At 39.4% G+C, this 22,313-nt stretch overlaps 1 protein-coding gene across 2 annotated transcripts in view; it reads right to left on the minus strand.

The window, feature by feature from the left end:
* LOC108272161 (uncharacterized) overlaps positions 1-1,088 on the minus strand; it is a 128,650-nt gene extending 127,562 nt beyond the window's left edge. The window contains exon 1 of one of the 2 annotated variants that reach the window (XM_017480402.3): positions 704-1,071. In XM_017480402.3, the coding sequence (XP_017335891.1) occupies positions 704-782 (79 nt within the window). In that variant the 5' untranslated portion in view covers positions 783-1,071. Of the gene's footprint in view, positions 1-703 lie in introns of both variants that reach the window. The other variant, XM_053683597.1, reaches the window with a different exon arrangement.
* Between the last annotated feature and the right edge of the window lie 21,225 nt (positions 1,089-22,313).

A 22,313-nucleotide genomic window follows, 5' to 3' on the forward strand; every position in this document is an offset into this window, starting at 1 on the left:
TATTAAGATTATATACATTTATTCACTTTGCAGAATACATAAATGCACTGATTTATTAACTCAAGACATCACAGATTTTATTGGCTAATGGACAATCAACTGACCTTGTCTTAGTATTTTCTTGGCTGTAGTTTCTTGGGTAAAGTTTATTGACAGCAACAATAGTTATGCAATATCCATAATTTTTGCCATATTGACCAGATTTGGAAAACTGTGAGGTTTTCTTTCTTTCTTTCTTTCTTTCTTTCTTTCTTTCTTTCTTTCTTTCTTTCTATCTTTGCCATAAGGTTTACTGGAGTTAAGGTCAGGGTTAAATTTAGGAGTAGCATAATTAGCTGCATTACTAATTATGTCAGTGGAAGGTCCTTATAAGGATAATAAGACAAATGTGTGTGTGTGTGTGTGTGTGTGTGTGTGTGTGTGTGTGTGTGTGTGTGTGTGTGTGTGTGTGTCTTAATAATACGTACAATTCAACTGAATGAGACTGATTACTCTACTGTAGCTCAAGCTGGATACACTGATCCAGAATTTACATAGCCTAGAGTAAACACTTTGTCAAACTTCTACATGGACCAGACCACAAAAACACAAAAAGAGAAAAAAACAACAACACTGATCTCATGAATTTACCAAATATTGCTATGGCTTCATCCCATGTTGATTATAACAACAAAAGCTGTACTGACAGTCATTCATAACTTACCTGCGATGAGAACTTCACAGGTATCTGCACAGCCATCATCCATCATTGCTTTGACATCTTCTTGAACTCTTTCAAGCATGTTTCAGTGCTCTCACTTTACCATTTCCTGTCCTCTATCCCCCTCTCTCTTCTTGTGGGCAGATGTTCTCATAAACAGGTCTAGAACTCATGTAGGATACTGTTCTGTACTGTAGGTTGACAGCTGTACAGCAGACAAGCATGCCAAGCACACACACACACACACACACATGCAGGAATCTGTTGTTCTTAGCTAACAGACTTTTCCAGCATGTATGTCTCACTGTGTTTTGTATTTCAGGAAACAGGCAAACAGGGAACCAATCAGATCTCCTCTTTTTTTTCTCCGTAGTTCCCACACAGGAAGTGACTGTAGCAAGGACGGAGTCATTCTGTGTGCATGTTGAGAAAAACATCTGCCTACCCAAGTCAGTCTGAAGTCATCAACAGGATGGGGCTTGGCAAGTTTCCAAGCTGGTAAAAGCAGAGCCACAGAATGATGGTAGTAAATTGTTTCACTATCATTTAATAAATGCTGTAATTTTTTAATTACATTGCTCACACAGTTAGATGCTGTAATAACATTCTTTAGTTTCCTAGACATTGTAGTCTTCCTGTTTGATTAAGCTGAAACTGTATTAACCTAAACACATTAAAAAAATTCCCTGGGGTAAAAAAATTCTGAAATTAATTAAGATGTTTTACATGGTTTAAACCTCTGAACTGTAAGAGGTTTTAATGCACTAGTATCATTTCATATGGTGAGAAGTTTACCAGAGTGGGTACTCAGACCATGTGACCTTCCTCCACATACCAACATTGGTATGAAAACAAAAGCTGGTCAGGGTATCATTTTTGTTGGTATAGGTGCTGCCTAACCTAACTCTGTCAGTGAATTCCCCACACAAAAAAGGGCTTTGATGTGACTCAAGGGCACATGCGCAATTGCGCAAGGGCACGCTTCCTTTGCTTCACGTAATCATGCACTCAAAATCATGATTTTAAATGGCCTACTTTTACTGGATAGCTGAGTCAGATTACAGATTACTCTATTTGGTCCAATTTGTTACACCACTAAATTCACATCCAGAGCTTTTGTCATTACTCCTTAAAAAATATATTTGGGGAGCGCTACATACTATAAACACAATTTCAGATCTCGTGAAATTGGCTCAATGGCTTTTTGATTCAAAATAGTACAGTAAGAACCTCGGAAGTTTTAGTTACATGACCTGTGGGCTAAGCTAGTTATTTAGCTTATCCATTACTTTCACCTGATCTTGATCAGGGTAATGTTGAATCCAGAGTCTATCCCAGGAATACTGGGCATACAGCAGGAAACCACACTAGATGTGTTGTTAGGGCATCACAAATATCAACAACTACTACTACTACAACAACAACAACAACTCCATGGGTGTTGATTTGGCTACGGATGGTAGTAACATTTCCCTACCAATTTCAAGAGAGTACATGATTGTCCCTACTAATATTTTCAGCAACATACAAACTGCCATATCAGTCAGCTCCATAAAGGGTTACATAAATCTCTAACTCTATTTACAACCCTTAAAAGGCATATTTGATTGGCTTGGAGGCAAGGGCACTACTCGGCTTACTCTCCTCCACTTACTACAGTAAAAATATTATAGATAGGGAGATAGCTACCAAAGCAGCTGAATATCAAAGGTAGTTTAGCATATAACAGCAAACTATGGATATCAGGACCTTTTAAGGGCCAATCAATATACATAATTAGGAACGAGGAATTGGCTAAACAACTTTTCCAGTGTGTACAATAGTGCAGAGGGTAGCTTTGCTGCCTCACAGCTACAGGGTCCCAAGTTCAATCCTGAGCTTGGATTACTGTGTGTGCATATGCTGTCCTTGTGTCCACATGGGTTTCCTCTAGGTTTTCCAGTTGCCTCTCACCTTCCTAAAACAAGCCAGTAGGTTGATGGGTTATGCTAAATTGCCCCTAGGTGTGAATGTGTGTGTTTATAGTGCCCTGCAATTGTTCCCTCCAGGGTGTTCCTGGGATAGGCTCTGGATCCTGCATGACCCTGACCAGTTACTGAAGGTGACTGAAAGAGTGATATATTCGAGTAAAGGAATACTTGCAGAAACATTGGTACTTGTGAGGTGAGAGCGCTTAGCTAGCTAACATCAAGGGCCCAAGGTTCTGTCCTGTTTTCCAGCTAATATATGTGCAGAATTTAGCATGTTCTGCTACTCTCCTTGTGTAGGTGAATTAGCTACTGAGACAGGAACTGGGCTTGAAAGGTCGCCTTTTCAATCTTGGACGTGAACATGACTTGGGAGGTCACCTCGTTGACCTCTAGGAGGAACTCGACTTTATGCTGGAGCTCTGGAGATGAGACCTCGTGGGTCTCAGGCTGAAACTCTGGGGATGAGACTGTCACGTTGACCTCTGGCTGGAGCTCGGCAGGTGAGACCACCTCGTAGGTCTTGAGCTGGAGCTCTGGAACCGAGGTTGCCACATTGACGTCTGGCTGGAGCTCGGCAGGTGAGACCATCTCATGGGTCTCAGGTTCGAGCTCTGGAGATGAGGTCGCCACTTTGACCTCCAGCTGGATCTCGGTAGGTGAGACCACCTTGTAGGTCTCGAGCTGGAGCTCTGGAGCAGAGGTCGCCACGTTGACCTCTGGCAGGAATTCTGCGGGTGAGACCACCTCGTGGGTCTCAGGGTGGAGCCCTGGAGGTGAGGTTGCCTTGTTGACCTCCAACTGGGGCTCTGCAGTGGAAACCACTTCACGGATCTCAGGCTGTAGCTCTGGGGAGGAGGTTGCCACGTTGACCTCCGGCTGGAGCTTGGCAGGTAAGACCACCTCATGGGTCTCAGGTTCGGGCTCTAGAGATGAGACATCCTCATTGGTCTCGTACTGGGGCTCTGGGGAGGAAGTTGCCATGTGGACCTCCAACTGGTACTCAGGAGCTGAGACTACCTCAAGGGTGTCAAGTTATAGCTCTGCAGAGGAGGTCACCACATTGACATCCGGCAGGAGCTCCGCAGGTGCTCTCTTGTGGAGCCGTTTGTGAGCTTGCCAGCTGCTCTTGAAATATCCCTAAGTTCAGAAATATGATCCATGGATACAAAGTTTCCTACATGTGGGACATTGTAGCTGGGCTTCTTTACAGTAGCCCTCGGCCTTGCAGGTCTGTGTCACCCCCATCACTGCCCTGTCAGCCGGGAGCTGAAGCTGAGCTATAGAGACCCTCCTGTAGGCCAGCTCCCTCTCGCAATATGAGATGAAATTCTGAGAGGGTTCATCCTTTAGATTGGGCCTTCCTAACATTTTTTCAAGGTCAGGTTTGTGCCCTGGACATCCGAACACCTGAACTAAAAGTTTACCCAACTGGCTTACATGGCTAAGCTCACCGGCTCCCCTAGAAATCAGGAACTCAGCCCAACCTCAAGCTGGGCCAGTGAGTTGAGACAGCATGAATCCCAGCCACTGCTCCTCTCTGGGCTTGGGGTCCTCCAGGGTTGAAAAATAAAACTGGCATTGGAGTATATAACCTTAAATATATATATATATATATATATATATATATATATATATATATATATATACACACACACACACACTTATATACCTCAAAGCCAATGAAGGAAGCTGGTACTCCCAGGGGGTACCACTGGGGAAAACGCACAGAATCGAAGGCTGGCATAGAGATCCCGGTGTGATGCTCTCCTGTTTGCATGTTGTAGGCATAAATGAGGCAAAACCAGAATCAAGAACGAGGGTGAGAACGAGATCAAAACAATAACACATGAACCTATAACAAACTTGGTATACAGAAGAACTCATGTAATACTTCACAAAGTCATAGTGTTAGAAAACTGTGGTAGTGAGTGTGTGTGAGATCGGATACAGGTGTGTGTGATTAGAATGAGTGTGAGTGTTCTGTGTGTGTGAGTTTTCTGGGAATTGCAGTTCATGGCAGCCATGTTTGTAGGCCCCCATGTAGTATGGGAAATGTAGTCACTGTTTTGCTGTGATATGACAGAGGATCAATGGAGCTACAGGGCCTCTTTGCCTACCTCACAGATGGCTGAAAGCTTGTGAGTAATGTAATGCTCTGAGGGACAGTTTACGCATGTCTAACAAAAGGCCTTGTGTATTTTACAGTAGGTTTGACAATTATTACAGGCTAGCAATGTGCTGAAAATCAATGCCTTAACAAACCTGAAAAAAACAACAATAAAGGATATGTGGACAAATGATAAATTCCTGAAAAAGTCCCTCTGCTCAATCAGTGAGACAAGCTCATTATTTCTACTTACAGTGAAGTTCACCTTTTCCTCATTTTGGAGAGCCATTAGGCATGGGCATAGTTGAGGGCTTGTTTGTTATTGCTATTAAATAGCACTATTTTACATTAATTCAATAGTTTGCCTCTTAAAACAAATTGCCAAGGTAGTCATGGTAAGAAATTGAACTTGGATGAAGTTGACTTACTTGGGTTACTTGAAGTGTTAAGTGGATGCCCCTTATGACTCTATGAAAGTAGAGTATGAAAGGTATGAAAGTCCGTGCCTCTGCCTGAAAGCATTAACAGTGCCTGGGTAATCTTAATTTCCTGTATTTTTGATGCAATTCTAAACATGCAAATCATTTTTTTATTCACACTTTTCTGCAGTCTTTAATGGGTTTGGCTACTTTTCTCTATTCAAATCATTTTATTGCCTTATATTCAATACATTACATTACATATGATACATTAACAGCCAGGGGAGTGTAACTGCCCTTAACTCTTGAACGTGATGATTGGAGCAAATTCTTATTATTTTGTATTCTGGGAAACATGTTAATATCTTATGTAGCTTCTGAAGGGCAGTACTAAATGAAAGAAATAAATGAAATGAAAGAAATGATGAATGAAGAAATAAAGAAAGAAATAAATGAAAGAAATGATCTTTAAACAAAATAATAACAAATTACACCAATCATCCTGTTCAAAAGTTTACATCCCCCTGACTGTTAATGTAGTGTGTTACCTTCTAGAGCATCAGTGAATGTTTGCACCTTTTTTAATAGTTGTGTGCGAGTCCCTCAGTTGTCCTCAGTGTGAAAAGATGGATCTCAACATCATATAGCCACTGATGGAAAGGGGTCAAACATGCAGAAGATGCTGGAAAAGTGAAGAATGTGCAGGACCTGGAGGATTTTTCTGAAGAACAGCTATTATTGTGTCTTGTGGACTATATATAAACATGTTATGTAAAATATGTTTTTACAGTACCCTCCACTAATATTGGCACCTTTGCTAAATATGAGCAAAGAAGGCTGCGAAAAATTGTCTTAATTGTTTAACCTTTTGATCTTTTGTTAATAGTTTTATTTTATTCTCTGCTCTCATGGATATCAAACAACTGCAAACAAAACACAGGTTTATGAAAAAAATATAGGTGTGCAACAATTATTGGCCCCTGACCTTCATTGCCACCAATGTAGCAGTGCACCCAACCCCCACATTTCACCCCCACGAGTGGTGGGCCCATAGGATGGAGAGGGGGGTGCCACGTTGCTTTTTTGGGCTTTGCCCAGCTTGGCTCCGTGGAAAACCCAGCCACCAGGCGCTCGTAGTCGGGCCCTCCCTCTGGGCCTGGCTCCAGACGGGGGCCCCAGGCTTCCTCCGGGCAGGGTAACCCCTCCTCCCTTTGTTTTCTTCATGAGGGTGTCTTTGAACTATTCTTAGTCTGGCCCCTCCCCTGAGACCACTTTGCTTTGAGAGACCCAACCAGAAGCACAAGGCTCCAGACAACACAGCCCTCAGGTTCGTAAGGACACACAATCCTCTCCACCACGGTAAGGTTATGGTTCCCGGAGAGTCGGAGCAGCAGGAGCAGTATTGCAATCGCTTTACTGCACCATTGTGATGAAAAGAGAGCTAAGCCGGAAGGCAAAGCTCTCGATCAACCAGGCAAGCTTCGTTCCTACTGGGTAGTCACCGAAAGAACTAGATCGCGGGTACAAGCGGCTGAAATGGGTTTTCTCAGAAGGGTAGCTGGCCTCTCCCTTAGAGATAGGGTGAGAAGCTTGATTATCCGAAAGGAACTGCTCTTTTGCATTGAAAGGCAAAGGGCACCTGGTAAGGATGCCACCTGGGCGCCTCCCTAGGGAGGTGTTCCAGGCATGTCCAGCTGGGAGGAGACCTCGGGGAAGACCCAGGACCAGGTGGAGAGATTATATCTCCACACTGGCCTGGGAACACCTCGGGATCCCCCAGTCAGAGCTGGTTAATGTGGCTCGGGAAAAGGAAGTTTGTGGCCCCCTGCTGGAGCTGTTGCCCCCGTGACCCGATAACAGATAAGCGGTTGAGGATGGAACAATTATTGGCACCCTTTTAGTCAATACTTTGTGTTACCTCCCTTTGCCAAGATAACAGCTCTGACTTTTCTCCTATAATGCCTGATAAGGTTGGAGAATACATGGCAAGGGATCTGAGACCATTCCTCCATACAGAATCTCTCCATATCCTTCAAATTCTGAGGTCCATGCTGGTAGACTCTTCTATTTAGTTCACCCCACAGGTTTTCTATCTAAACCATTTTATGTTGATTTTGATGCATGTGTGGCGGTTATTCCCTCGAGTGGAGGGAAGATGTCTACCCTGCCGACCACACCAGAATGTGGCAATATTCCCAAATGGAGGGAGACATTTATCCCAAATTCAGTAAATCCGACTATGCCACCATGGGGGAGAACCAGGGAAACACTCCCAAACAAAAGGCACACAGAAATTTCACCACTCGGGGCACATGAGAGTGAGACATGAGTACAAATATAAAAAATTATATTTTATTATGACACTTTAGCAACATTTAAAACTTAACATGAAAATATAAAATCACTTTCCCATGAAACACAATAAGGGTTTTAAAACTAAGGACTTCTCCTTAGTAGGCAGGCCAGCTACAACTCAGGAGGTCATCCAAACCCACTGCAAGTCACACCAAAAATCACACTACCTGCACCATAAGGATGTTGTGTTGGCACACTGAACACGCTGTGAAGCACACCACCGAATAAATGCAGCTAGCCTCTCCTGTCCCACCAAGACTCACTGCCTCCTGGAGAGAAAGGAGACAGCAGTTAACCCAAAATTATACAAACACTAAACAACAAGACACAGAAAGACAAATATTACAAACACTGTAGTATGGTAGCTATAACACCCAGGCCCGCTGACACTACACAAGAAATGGAGGCAGTGGATAGCACCCAAGCAGAACCAGAATTATGGCAAACAGTACAAATGACAATTTGTACCATCCTCTTCCCAGTGCATTGAGACAATATAGACATACGTCCTCTTCCAGGTTGATTCATAACAGTTGAATGGAACTTCTTAATTATTGCCCTGATGGTGGAAATGGGCATTTTCAATGCTTGTGCTATTTTCTTATAGCCACTTCCCATTTTGTGAAGCTCAACACCCACACATCACTGCTATATTCCTTGGTCTTACCCATGACTAAGGGAATTTGGCCTATTTGTTACCTCAATTTCCTTTTCCTAGTCCCCCAGGTGTACAAAAAAAGAGTAAAATATCAATGGGAATATAATATGGGTATAATATGTGAATATATTTTTCTCATATGAATTAATAGGGTTGCCAATAATTATTGCACACCTATATTTAACAAAGATAATTTTTTGAATAAACCTGTGTTGTGTTTGCAATTGATTGATATCCATGAAAGCAGAGTATTTTTGTGAATTTTTAAATGAAAGATCAAAAGGTTAAAAAATAAGACATTTTTTCACAGCCTTCCTTCCCCATATTTACCAAGGGTGCCAATATTAGTCGAGGGCACTGTGTGTGTATGTATGTATGTATGTATGTATGTATATATATATGTATATATATATATATATATATATATATATATATATATATATATATATATATATATATATATATATATATATATTTATTTATTTATTAAGTAAGAGTGTGTGTGTGTGTGTTTGTGTGTGTGTGTGCAAACATTAGGATTTGAGTGATGGTGCCTCTCGTCCAATTTCAAGGTTATGTGGCAGATTGCATCTCCCAAAACATGAGCTGAAATTTGATTTAGGTGGACAGGTGTAGAATGAGCAGTCCGCAACTGAGCAATACCCTCTCACCCTATCAGGAAATCATATAGGATATGTATCATACTGTTCTAGTCGGTGGAAATAAGGCATTTTATTTAATCTGCATGTTTATTTGTTTTTAATGGGACCTGACAGAGGATTGTGAAAAGGGGACATTCTTTTCCAGTGAATCTAGAAAATGTAAAATTAGATTAATTTTGTATAAAAGTATTTTTATAACATTTGCATGGTACCTAAAATCAATCATCCATCCATTTTCTATACCGCTTATCCTACAGGGTCACAGTGAACCTGGAGCCTATCCCAGGGAGCATAGGGCACAAGGCAGGGTACACCCTGGACAGGCTGCCAATCCATCACAGGGCACAATCACATTCACAATAACACACCCATTCATACACTACAGACACTTTGGACATGCCTAACAGCCTACCATGCATGTCTTTGGACTGGAGGAGGTAACCAGAGTACCCGGAGGAAACCCCCACAGCATGGGGGAACATGCAAACTCCGCACACACAGGGCAGTGACAGGAATTGAACCTCCAAACCTGGAGGTGTGAAGTGAATGTGCTAACCTCTAAGCCACTGTATGCCCTAAAAACAAACATAATTAATTATTTTTGATAAATTATGTAATGGATATTAATCAGTGAACAGAAAACTAGAATAGGTGAGATCTTACTCCAGATGAAAGGTGGAACATACTTCCATAATCCATAGCATAATCTGTCCAACACTGGCATGTTTTGGGGAAGTGGGAGGAAACCGGAAAAGCTGGAGGATATACACAGGCATAATGTTGAACTCTACACAGAGAGTAACCTGAGTCCTAGTTCAAACTGCAGACAATGGAGCTGTGAGAGATTTACATTTATGTTTAGGGCATTTGGCAGACATTTATCCAGAGTGACTTACAGAAGTGAAAGGACAATCCTTTTTTTTTTTTTTTTTAATCTCATTTATACAGCTGAGAAGTTGATTCAAAGTATAAAAGAACCGAAAGTTTACAGTTCCCTGTAGTTTCCTTCTCACACTTTCTTATGATTTATTTTTCATGTCACCAAATCCGGTATTCTCGATATTTGCATAAAATCAATAACACTACCGGTTATTTTTTTACAGCAGAAGATTACATCAAGTAAGTGCACAATAATAGAATCAATATTAACATTTAATATTTTCTTTTCTAAGATTTTCAAACCTGCCTATTTTGGATGTGACATCCTTATCTGTTTGTCTTTTGACCAAAGCACTGAAACATCACTATGACTACTGGAAATGTCAAACTAATGATATACTTACATCTAACTGCTTCTGGCTCCCAAATGTTACAATATAACAAATTCCATGAGACAGAATTACATGTAACAGTATTTAACAAAACTCCTGCTGGCCTTCAAAAGCTAACAGAAAGCAAGTTGTATGCTTGTTGATTTATTTTTAATTTTGGGGGGAAACTATTTTTCAGTGTTTGCATGATGGGAGATTATCCTGCCAAACTAAATACTTTGGGAATTTTGGATAGAGAGGTTGCTTATTCCCTCAATTTAAAGTCATGCACAGAAACAAGTTAGAGATCAATCAGATGACAGGCAAAAAATGGAGCAACATCTGTATAGTGCCATCCATGGAATGTGTGCAGCCTAGCAACACACCTCACTCCGCTCATGTAATCAGCCGTGATGTAAGAGCAGCCTGTCAGGTTTGAAGCTTTTAAAATGTGAGTGCTGGAACCGGTGCACCTTGTTAGAGTAAAGATAGCAAGCAAGCTCTTCCAAAGAAGGAGAGAAGGACAGAGAGCATGTCAGTGGAAAATTCTTCATATCTCCTGCAATATGCTTGATCAAGGAGTAAGTCAGGCCTTCCCCTCGGCTAATTAAATGGCAAGTCTCACTTCTTTTCATGAAGAGCTCTCTTATGAAAACAAGCATCTCTAGTCATTTCACTAGATAAATGACTCAACACCATGTGCCACAGACCCCATTAAATTGCTTCTTTAAAGATGGATCGCGTCCAAACACACAATCAAAGGATTTGACTGGGATTATCTCTGATTAGAAACACTCTAAGACAAATGAGGAGATGACAGGATATCATACATTGAGAGGATAAATTAGCAGTTACATACCGGCACCAAACTTTGTGATGGTTGTTATTGGAAAAAAAAAGAGGTACAGAAAGGGAGGGAGATGCCTAGCATTGCAATCTAGTTGCTGAATAGGCTGATGAAACCTGGAGTGTTTAAAACCTGCCCAGAGCTTTTTCCCTCTCTTTCTATTTGTCTGGCAAATTGTAAACAAAGAGTTCATCTGTTCCTGGGGCAAAGGGACCAAGAAAGGCCACAAAGCAAAACAAGACTTAACCTTTCAAAAAGGTCAGCTAACTTAGCCATTCTCTCTTTAGAGTCATGTGTGTACTGAGGATTTTCTTTAAAGGCAAATGGTGACCATGTAAGCAATAATGAAATAAATGGTAGATAGGTTATCAACAGGCAGCTTAGCTTTATAATTCTTCATTATAGCACCCTATCATCTCCTTTGAAGTGTTTGGATCTTATCTCAAGCAGAGAAGCAGAGATATGGAAAGGAGTGGAACTCATTAACTTCTGTACAGGCAGACCAACACATCTCTACAGGCTTTCAGCATGCATGCATTATATCATATTGTCGCAATTTGTGTTTTTTTGTTGTTGTTTTTTTTTTCTTTTTTTTTGCAGTTTAGTTCTAGCTATATTTAGCAGCACTATGTCTTGTACAGTTTGGCTCTAAAAAACTAGATGCAAACAAAGGGGAAGTTTAAGATAGTGTAGTTAACATTACATATTGATTTTTTGACCATTCTATTTATATTTATATTTATTATCTACATGGCACATGTGATTGCTTTAAGACCACACGAGAAACCCGGCTTCCCCTAAAATTTCTTTAAAATGCGGAAATGACGTGTCTATATTATTCATCAATCTTGGTGGAATGGAATATTTTGCTGATCAATTGATCTCACTGCAATATCACACTGTTTATTCATTAAACTCAAACTCTTTTCAGCAGACAGCACAATCTCCTTTGAAGCCCCCAACACACAGCTAACAAACACTGACACAAACACAAAAAGGCTTTTAAAGTATTCTTTTGAGTCCCGCCCAGATGCATGGCTTCACTGGGAGTGAATGGATTTGACTGGGAGTGAATGGAGTAAATAAACATCCCAATGTTTATTGGACAGTGCGCTTTTTCATTTGTTCTGCTTGAATGTACGGTTTCTCCTTATGATGATTGGTAGACCTCTCAAAGTGGCGGAACCTCAAAACAAGCTGCCAATCAATAAATCGGGAATGAATATGACTGACATGTCAAACTTAAACATATCTGTGCTGGTTGTAATCGCCTGGAGCCTGTAAAAAGTTCTGTTTGATTATTTGCATTAATTTCTGAAATGTGTTGTTTGTATGTCTAGCTAGCTAGCTACCTTTTTCAGCTAGCAGCTTAGCTACTTTTGGGGACAAAATGGCAGACACTGCTAGTGTTGACCTGATTTGAGAAAAGTGTTTTGATGCTCATAATTATGAGGAGAGACAGAAAATGAAACAAGAGGGCAGACCCAAGCTTTTAATACAAAATTCAGGAAGCAAAAAAGGTCTTTTCAGCTGTCTTGACACAGTAAAATCAATTGCCTGTGTTTATCAGTAATCTTAGATTTTAAATCCTTGTGAATGAGCAATAACTTATTAGAATGAGAAAATGAGCACATTAATTGTTCGTGTTACGTTTATGATAGTATTTATAATAGCGTTATATAATTTTTATATAGATAGATAGATAGATAGAGAGAGAGAGAGAGAGAGAGAGAGAGAGAGATAAATGCTTTCCCTATTTTAAAATCCACCAGCCACCACTCATACATGGTAACAACAAACAGCAAAGACAGCAAAGCCATCAAATACACTTATTCAAAAGAAAATGAACAAATAAAAGTAATGGCTGGCTTTATGTAAAATTTAAAGATTTTTTCAAAGTTGCTCCTTTTGTTTTCCTTTAGAAATACCTTGTTATACATTGCTGGTCTCATTAACTAAGCGCCTAACCATGAGAGACTTTACATACATTATGGCTCATAATAATGTGCTTTGTAACGGCATTAAATCGAGGCTTTTAGAGATTTAAAGAAGGTCTCATTCTCCTAGAGCATTCTGCGATGAATACTTGACCCATGTGCTCAAGTTCCCAGCTTAGCTCACATCTCTCATGCTGTTTTTATCATAATAGTATCAAGGAGGACTCTGGAGACATGTGTGGACCCAAATGCAGAGTTTTATCAAGTCTTTCAAGTAACACTGGCGAACTCCACATTCAGAGTCAAGGAACAGACATAGCAAATATAAACCACACACAGGGGTCAAACCAAGGGACACAATACAAAATGGACTAGAACAAGGGTCCATGAAACTTAGCCAGGGGCTTCATGATCTTCTTAATAACTCAAAACAAGTAGTACTATAAAAAAAAATGTCACTTGGACCTACCTAATGTGTTCTGTTTGTGGAAAGTTCAGAGATAAAACGTTCCACAGTTCCAAAAAATACCCAAGTAATCATACACAATGTAAATAATCAGCCTAATATTTGGATTTGTAATGTTTAGAAAAGCTATACTGATGGGGTATGTGAAATTTAATTTAGAGGGCTCCAGGTTGCAAAGATTTTAAAATCTTCTGTACAAGAAGATGTGGGTCTTTAAGAATTACAGCTTAGAAATTCTAAGAAACAGCTGAGATCACGGGGTGAAAGAAGGAGGTTAAATGAGAATGCTGGAAACGAGTAAATTGTGAAGCCAATTACAGAGAGCATGAGTAGTAAATGAGAATGGTAGATAAAGACCATCTAATAATTATACTTAGAGGTTCAAAACTCTGTACAGAGTTTGGGAAACCAACTGAGTCAGAACTAGGTAGAATTTGGCAATCAATTATTCATGTATTAATTTGTATTTTTAAGTATTGTATCTGTAGTTTAAAGTGCTGCCTATGTAACATAAGCATAATTAAATATTCAGTGGTTATCTTTTTCATAGCAGACATTTTTTTATTCCTAAGCGTCACTTTACAGCAGGGTCATCAACTCCAGTCCTAGAAGGCCAGCATAATTTGATCATTTTCCTGCTCTAACATACCTACTAAGCCAGGTAAGAAGAACAAGATCTTTGGCTAAAATAAAATAGTTCAAAATAGTTTCTATTGTCCTCATGTGAGTGAAAATACAGAAAATACACAAAACCTAAAGCAGCAAGAGCACTAAAACATTAATAGTAATTTGGATATACGCTATATGGTCAAAAGTATGTGGAAACCTGACCATCACACCCACATGTAGGCCTTCCCCAAACTGTTGTCACAAAGTTGGAAGCAAACAGTTGTGCAGAGTATCAATGTATGCTGTAGCTTCAAGACTTCCAACAACTACAACACTACAACTAAAGGGCCAAAGATGTTCCAGCATGGCATTGCCATGGTTGGAGTGGAAGAACTCAAGTGGCCTACACAGGGCCCTGACCTCAACTCCATCAATTCCTCACTTCACTAATGCTCTTGGACCTGAATGAGCACAAATCCCCACAGCCATATTCCAAAATATAGCGATATCCTTGTAATATACATATATAACATACTATTGGCCATATAGTGTATGTAATAAAGGTCCATTTTGGCCATGTATAAAATATATGCTACAATTTTGGACCTTTCAGACAGATTTGACTGTTTCCAGTTATGAGGTGTATCAAGAAGAAGAACATGATGTGATGTCCCTGCCTGATTATCTGACCACCAAGCAATCTTAAAGATCTTTAAGCAGTCCTAGACTATACAACCTTGGTATTTGATTACAATCCCTAGACAAAGAGTTACATGCTCACTATGCACTAAATGTCAAGATCAGTCCTGCAGTAATTTTTTCAAGACAAGCAGATCAGAGAGGCGAATAAATAGAAGCCATCGCCTTGGCTGAGATCGTGTTGCATAGAATGGCACAAGATAGTTCTGTAGTCTGTAGGTGATGTACTGGGGGCACATGCAATCAAGATGTTTGCACTAAAAGTTAGGTCCTTGGTGGGGATGTTTTATCAGCTTGGGGATGAAGACAAGGTTGCTTGTCTGCCATTGAAGTCAACTCAGGATCTTAGAGAAAACTTAAAACCCTTCATTACTGCCTTTGAGAGGCCAATTCCAATTCTACTGGATCACAAAGAATGGTTTGAATATGAAGTACACAGTGTGTCCAAGTTTAAGCTTCCAGGAAACAAGACCATAGTGATCAGCATAAAGTCATCTAGGCCAGCCACCCAATTTAAAACAACCTCCAAAAACACTGAGACTCAAGCTAGCAAGTCAGCTAAGCCTAAGAAATACCACATTTTCTGTATTAAGTTAAATTTGACTTTAACCAGAAGTACAACAGGATCAGGGCAGAAAAGTGACACAAGATGTGTGGAAGAGATAATCAAGCAACAATGCTACCTCAAAGACAAGTACCAGGTATGCTGAAATAGACACCTGTAAATCGTTCACAAGCTTACTGAGAGTTTTAAAGAAAGCAAAAAGAAAAGTCCAGCAGGGACACCAACATTTACAAAGAAAGTCATCAACTTGTGACATAGTACCTAGATCATTCACCTGGGAGTAGCTATGTTCTCAACATGGTGAAAGTGATAGGATGAAGTGGGCAAAGGCAAACGAGTGAGAAAACCATCGAACAAGATGTTTGAGAAATTAATGTTAACACTTTATGTGCCCCATTACTCATGTCTCAAGTCTTTTCATATACAGAGTTTTTAATACCTGTGGAAACACATACATCCAGCAAAGACAATAAAGAAAGCTTTTCCATTCCACTATATGAGCCAAGGCCAGCCTCTCCTGTATATCAATTCCAATTTTCATAATCTGTCTCCTTCACACTGTCTGTTCACTCACATTGGCATATAATCAAATCAACTCCTTTACAATGTGGTTAAGGTCTGGCAGATGGTCATTATACCATGCAAGAATGAAAACCTCATCACCCATTTTATACAACACAGAGATGCAGTTTGGTTACTGGAAGAGAAGCCTATATGAGTGGATATAGCTGGGAGTTCAGAGGTACTCTATTTTACTCTGTAAGGAGAATCTCCTGCCTCTTCTAGCACCAAAGCATGCAGTGATGGACCAACTATGTGGAAGAGAGAAACTCTGTGAAGGACCCAAAAGAACAACAACAAGATTTCAGGAGCTGCTGGATGTTAGCTACATCCACCAAATCCACCATGCAGAAACTGAAGGTAGTGGCGAACACTTGACACAAATCCAGCATAAAAATCTTGACTTGACCTTTAAAGCCCCCGTGCAATAGTTTTAATGAATATCATCTACCAGGACACCTCCTAGGAGCCACCCTGCTTTTAGTACTTTTGGAAGCACCCCCTGGTAATCAGCTTACAGAGGATAAGTTTAATCAGGATTGACTGCTACCCCAAGGCAGAATTGTTCTGTGATTTCTGTGGCATGCCTGGAACATCATGGTCTGCTATCATCAATAGGTAGTCATTCTAAGTTAATAGCATAATGGTAAAGAAAACTTTGTCTTCTGAAAATACTGTCATGATTCATTTTACAACAATTAAACTATTATATATATATATATATATATATATATATATATATATATATATATATATATATGTGTGTGTGTGTGTGTGTGTGTGTGTGTGTGTAATGTAACTCGAAATATATAATTTGAAGTCCTTCTCCTTCTTACTGTCAGGTGTAACAGGTGACTGCTTGACTGCCTCACAATATGATTGACGTCATTCATGGTAATCTGGGGAAGCTTATGTGAACAGTGAGTGTAATATTTTGTACTCTCTTGTGCCATCTTCACAGTTATCGCCAATAGCGAAATCGGCTTCCGGTGCTGCACCGGATGTAACTGAGCTGGCTGAGACAAAACACTCAAGCGATCGTGTATAGAGTGTATTTAACTTGGTAAACTTGGTTATTATATGCATATGGTAGCTAATACTTGGGACAGAAAAAACATGAAAAGAACATGGAAATATTTGTACCTCTTGAAAAGCACCTGACAGTTGTGTAACACCGCAACTTCCATTTGGATTAATTGATTGTTTGTCAAATTAAAGGACACGAAGATTATCACTTGGCTGTAAGACTTGGCTGTATTGGTATTGTTTGATGTTGATTTATATAACAGCACTTTTCCAGTGAGGGATGAACACACGCCTTCAGATGCGCCACGTGTGTATATAATAATGCTAGTTTGGTGTGTTTAGAGATGAATTATTGCGATATTTGCTGCTGCAACACATACTGATAGAGAATAAATGAATGAGGAATGAATAGTAAAATGTGGTGTTTTATGCTTTCATGTGGGGTAGTAAAGAGAGAACGTAATCGGGAGTGCCAAACCAAAATGACTCATGTCTCTGTCTTCAAGTCCAAGTCAAGTCTTGAGTCAGTTGTTCATGAGTCAAGTCAAGTTGTCTTTTTTTTTTTTTTTGTGCCACTTATATGTGACTCAAGTCCAAGTTGCAGACTTGAGTTTCCATCTCTTGATATTTGTCTCAACATGCTCTTTTTGGAAGTTAAATCGGTTTCACTTCATTGCTGTATCCAATCTTGTGTCCTCCTTTGTGTATCTGTTTGTGTATGTGCTTTTGTCTCTTTATTCTGTATGAAAGACACATATACAGCTAAACAACCTATAGGCTTACATATCCGAAAGGCGCCCTGTTAAATTTAGCTGTGGCAGTTTCAGATTTGAAGTTAGCATTAACATTTTCAAAGATTTGTCCAATTTATTGCATGCTTATATTACTATTGTTTGATAGAAAATAATTCATCTAAAAGTTCCACAGTGATAGTTATTGAAACCATTCACTCACTCACTCACCCACCCACTCACTCACTCACTAATTAACTTCAGGTATAACTTCAGTATCCACTTGGCTCCAGAGCCTATCCTGGGAACACTGGACTTAAGGTGGGAATACACCATGAATGGGTCACAAGTCCATTGCAGGTTACAGATACATTCACATACTCCTCCAAATCTAGGGACAATTTAGAGTCACTAGTTTACCTACCATGTTTTTGGGAGTTGGGGAGAAACTACAGAACCCAAAGGAAACCCTTACTTGGGGAGAACATGTGAAACTCTGTACAGACAGTAACCTGAGCTCAAATTGATTAAAAAAAAAAATCTTCATAAACCAACTCGTATGTAAAGTTATGCATGGTTAGGTGAGGAAGATATTCAACAAAACTGTATTTTGAATTCCAAATCTTATAACATTATGTCAGTCTCCTTTTCTCCCCTTTCCTCCTTAACAGAAAAGCTATATGAATTTCTAATGAAGGTGAACGTGTAAAGCCTTATTAGGTATCAGATCCCACTCACACCATCTGAGGTGATGTTTCCCTCCCATGTTTTTCCAGGAATTTTATATATAGCTTGGCTTATGCCACCAACATTAGCATCAAGCTGTCACATACATTCAGTGTCAAGTTTGAGCATTTCATGTCAACCAAGCCAAGTTTTGGGGGCTTGAATCCAAATGATTCTTCACACCTAGAACATTGGCAAAAAAAAATGTCTTTGAAATAAACATCCAATTAATGAAATTACTTATGCCTGTTTTTTACCTTTTATTTTTAACATTCATTATTTTATTAATGATTACAGGAATTCTCTTATTTAATGAAAATAAAACTAGTAAAAGATAGTGCTAAACTGGTTACTACACATGCTATACTCTCTACTCTAACCAAACATACTCAAACATATAGTTTACAAAAAGGAAGAGACTAACTGAAAATATCGAAATTATCAAAATGACTTTTATTGTGATTTGTTATTCTTACATTTCCAAAAAGTTGAATATTTGTCAGTCATATTTAATCTATTTATTTTTATTTAATCTGTACATTTCTCAAGCTCCAAAAGAGACAGTTTTTTTCCACTTGACATTTGTAGGCAACATGTTTTCACAAAATTCTAAGAATTTACACAAGCCAATATATAAAGTTTTATATGGTTTAGGTTAAGGGACAACAGTTTCTCAGTATTTAACGTTTTGGGGTAGAGACTATATGGCTGAGGCCAAAAAAATTACATACACCTAGGCTAAAGACGTTCAAACACTTTTTCACAACTTTATACATTTCACATTACCGTATGTTTATTGTGTGAAGTCAATTAGGTGATCTATTTTATTTACATAAGAGGTCATTTCAAAAGTGCAGTTAAGTGAGATTTGTTTGAGCATTAATTTATTATTTCAGATTTTCAGTTGGTCAAAAGTTTACATAAACTTTTTTATTATTTGGTGGCCTTTTAATTGCTTTGATTGGATTAAATGCTTGGGGTAGCTTTCTGCAAGCTTCTCACAATACTTTGCTGGAATTTTAAAAGTGTGTCTTTTTTGCCATTGTGTTTAAGCCATTTTATTACCTATGAATGTAAGCTTAAAATGTTTGGTAACATGAAATATATGGAGTTGTGAAAAAATTGAGATTAAATTTCTTTATTCTAGGTGTACATAAAAATTTGGCCTCAAATGCAAGGTTGTGCATTCAAACCCCAGGTCTTACAGACAGCCATTTTTGTTCCCTTAAGCAAAGCTATTAACCCTCAAATGATTATCTGGATACTTGGATTGTAATTCTGCCATAAATTGATTTTTATAAAAGTGACTGCTGAACAAAATAAAATACAAATATTATTAGTTTAGGTAAAGGGTAGGGTTAGTACTTGCATCATTATTCAAAAACAGCTAATTCAGTCCTAGCCATTAGAATATTTTACATATAGTAGGTCATTGGGTTGCAGGAGAAAATACATTTTCACATCCAAAGCAAAGAGCTCAGAGTGTTATGGACAGTCACATTACGGAATTCAGATTGCCATTTTTACCTATCAAATTAACGTTATGGGGCATGCCACTCTGCATTAGCCTCATTAATGTCCTCACAGTTCTTCTAAAATTAATGTCCTCTATTAAGAAATTAAATATTTAGACTTCAATGGAAGCCATTTTAATCCTCCTCCTAGTGCGGAGTGCTTTCCGTGCGGTAAGCATGCACTCTCAGCTGTCTCTTGCTTACTGAATGTGAATGTTGGCTGTCATAAATCAAGAGAACTTTAGTGCAGATCTCTCTGCCTTTAGCCCACTCTAAATAGTTTACAGTTCTCTCGACATATATTAGAAAGCACCTAATTAATTGGCACATAAAATTCAAACATAAAGCTGCCTTAACAGTAAAACAAGTCTGTTGGCAGAGGGATCAGAGTCATCGGAGGGTCTGGTGAGGCTGGCCTGACAAAGGCCTTTGATCAGCTCCTCTAATGCAGTCCTGACAACTTCTCTACTCCTAAATTTCACCACCTCAGTTACTCAGGTTAGCAAGTGAGCTTTCAGGAAATTAGCCACACACCATGTCCTCATACATCTGAATCCATGTACTACAGGCAGCCATCTTGAATTATGTAGAAGTCAGATGACTTGCAGAACCTTGACAGTTTGGCAAGCTTTTGTGCTTTTTTCCATCTTAAACATATCTAATAAGGTGTGAAAACACTGTTAGGAGCAAAACTCTCCATGTTAGGACATTTTAGTCCTTGTCGACGGTCACTGGAGAGTGATTTGTGCATGAATTAAATAAAAACAGCATAATGCTGAATGATGAATAGCACTCTGTCGCTTTCTGCTCTGCTGGGCTTTTCTTCTACTTTCATAAATTGGCACAGAGATACTAATGCACTCTGCCATGTTGAGCTTAACTACATCATCTGACTTCTCTTCCAAATGCATGCTCTCTTATTGACACATCCAGACCTCTTTTGGAAACATGATTACTTCATGATGGAACAAACACAAACAGCAGTTACACAGCTAGATTATACAACACACATCAAAGAAATCTTACTACTCCTGTTTGTGAGCCAACTGCTATCCATCTCAAAAAATAGGTGAGATCCTTTTATCCTTTTTTATCCTTTTAAGTGAACATCCAGGATGCAACAAAATGTCTGAAACCGCCCGAGCCTGCTAAACATTAGCTACGAGAATAACTGTGTTTATGTGTGTGTGTGTGTGTGTGTGTGTGTGTGTGTGTGTGTGTGTGTGTGTGTGTGTGTGCATGTGTGTGTGCAGTCCATAAGTGTAAGGACAGCAGCAATTATGAAAATTGAAACGAGAATAAATGAAAGGAGAAGAAAGCGCCATGGCCAAAACTTCCCAGGGCGTGATTGATTCTGAGCATGGACGCCCACAGCCATGCTACCGGCAGACGCATGTCTGCACCATAATGATAGCTTTATAATTAAGATTAAAGACCAGTGAACACTTGGAAGACACTGTGGAGGGGCAGAGGGCTTCTGCTGTCACATTCTGAATAATTGGGGAAGAGGAGCTGAAATCCAGGTCAAACACACACACACACACACACACACACACACCATGCTCTGTGTATGAGAGGACCAAGGACGACGACGCCAATTGATTTATATGGAATGAAATGTGATACATTGTTATGTAACAAATGAGTGTCAAAATGAATGGACTGAATGCAACAATGCTAGTTTTGTCTGAATCGTAAGCAGGGGAAATAGGACATTAAAGTGGGATTTTTTGGAAGCCGTAATGAATCATAAGAATGATTCATCGGCTTGAATCATTAGCAGAGTCACTCACAGAATGAGCTATTTGGATGGAAAATGAAGGAGAAAGCAACATTTAAGTTACTAGTATAGACACATTTACATTGCTTAAATATTTCTTTCAGGAAACAAGGTTAAAGTCCAACATGTTGCGCACGCCTATGTAGAAAGATTGCGCCATTAAAAATATGCTGAAGATTTTGTCTATAGATACATGGTGCTTGAGCTATAAAAGGCTGAAGTAGTACTGGGCTGCTGTTTTCATCAACTCCTATAAATCTTTGTTCAGAACTGTCTGAATTCCTCTCCCTATCTTGCAGCGTGCTAATAATCATATCAAAGGTGTCATGTCACTCAGCAGATTTAAGTAAGAAGGGTTTTTAAGTAACAAAGCTGCATTTGCATGTGCCTAGCTGCCTGGGCTAAGAGGCTAATGTCATAAAGCACTGCAAGGATGTGATTTAATGTAATCTGTCATGTCATATGCTAATCTTCAGCCACTTCTGGTCCACCGTAAGCAAAGTAGAGGAAGAAGAAGGAGAGGGTGGAGGGGAGAGAGAAAGCTGTCCTTTTACCTCCCCATGATGTACCCGCTGCGTTCGGTCAGCTCAAATTGGTTCTGGGCAATAAGCAAAGGACTCCAGTCACTTTGATAAGGTCATGTCTGGACATACATCGTTTTTGCTGCTTCGTACATTTTCTTACTCCCCGCCCCTTCACCCCTCGCACCATCCATTTATTTTCTGCAATAC

The sequence above is a fragment of the Ictalurus punctatus genome, chromosome 11, assembly GCF_001660625.3.
Source record: "Ictalurus punctatus breed USDA103 chromosome 11, Coco_2.0, whole genome shotgun sequence".
In the NCBI taxonomy this organism is placed as follows: domain Eukaryota; kingdom Metazoa; phylum Chordata; class Actinopteri; order Siluriformes; family Ictaluridae; genus Ictalurus; species Ictalurus punctatus.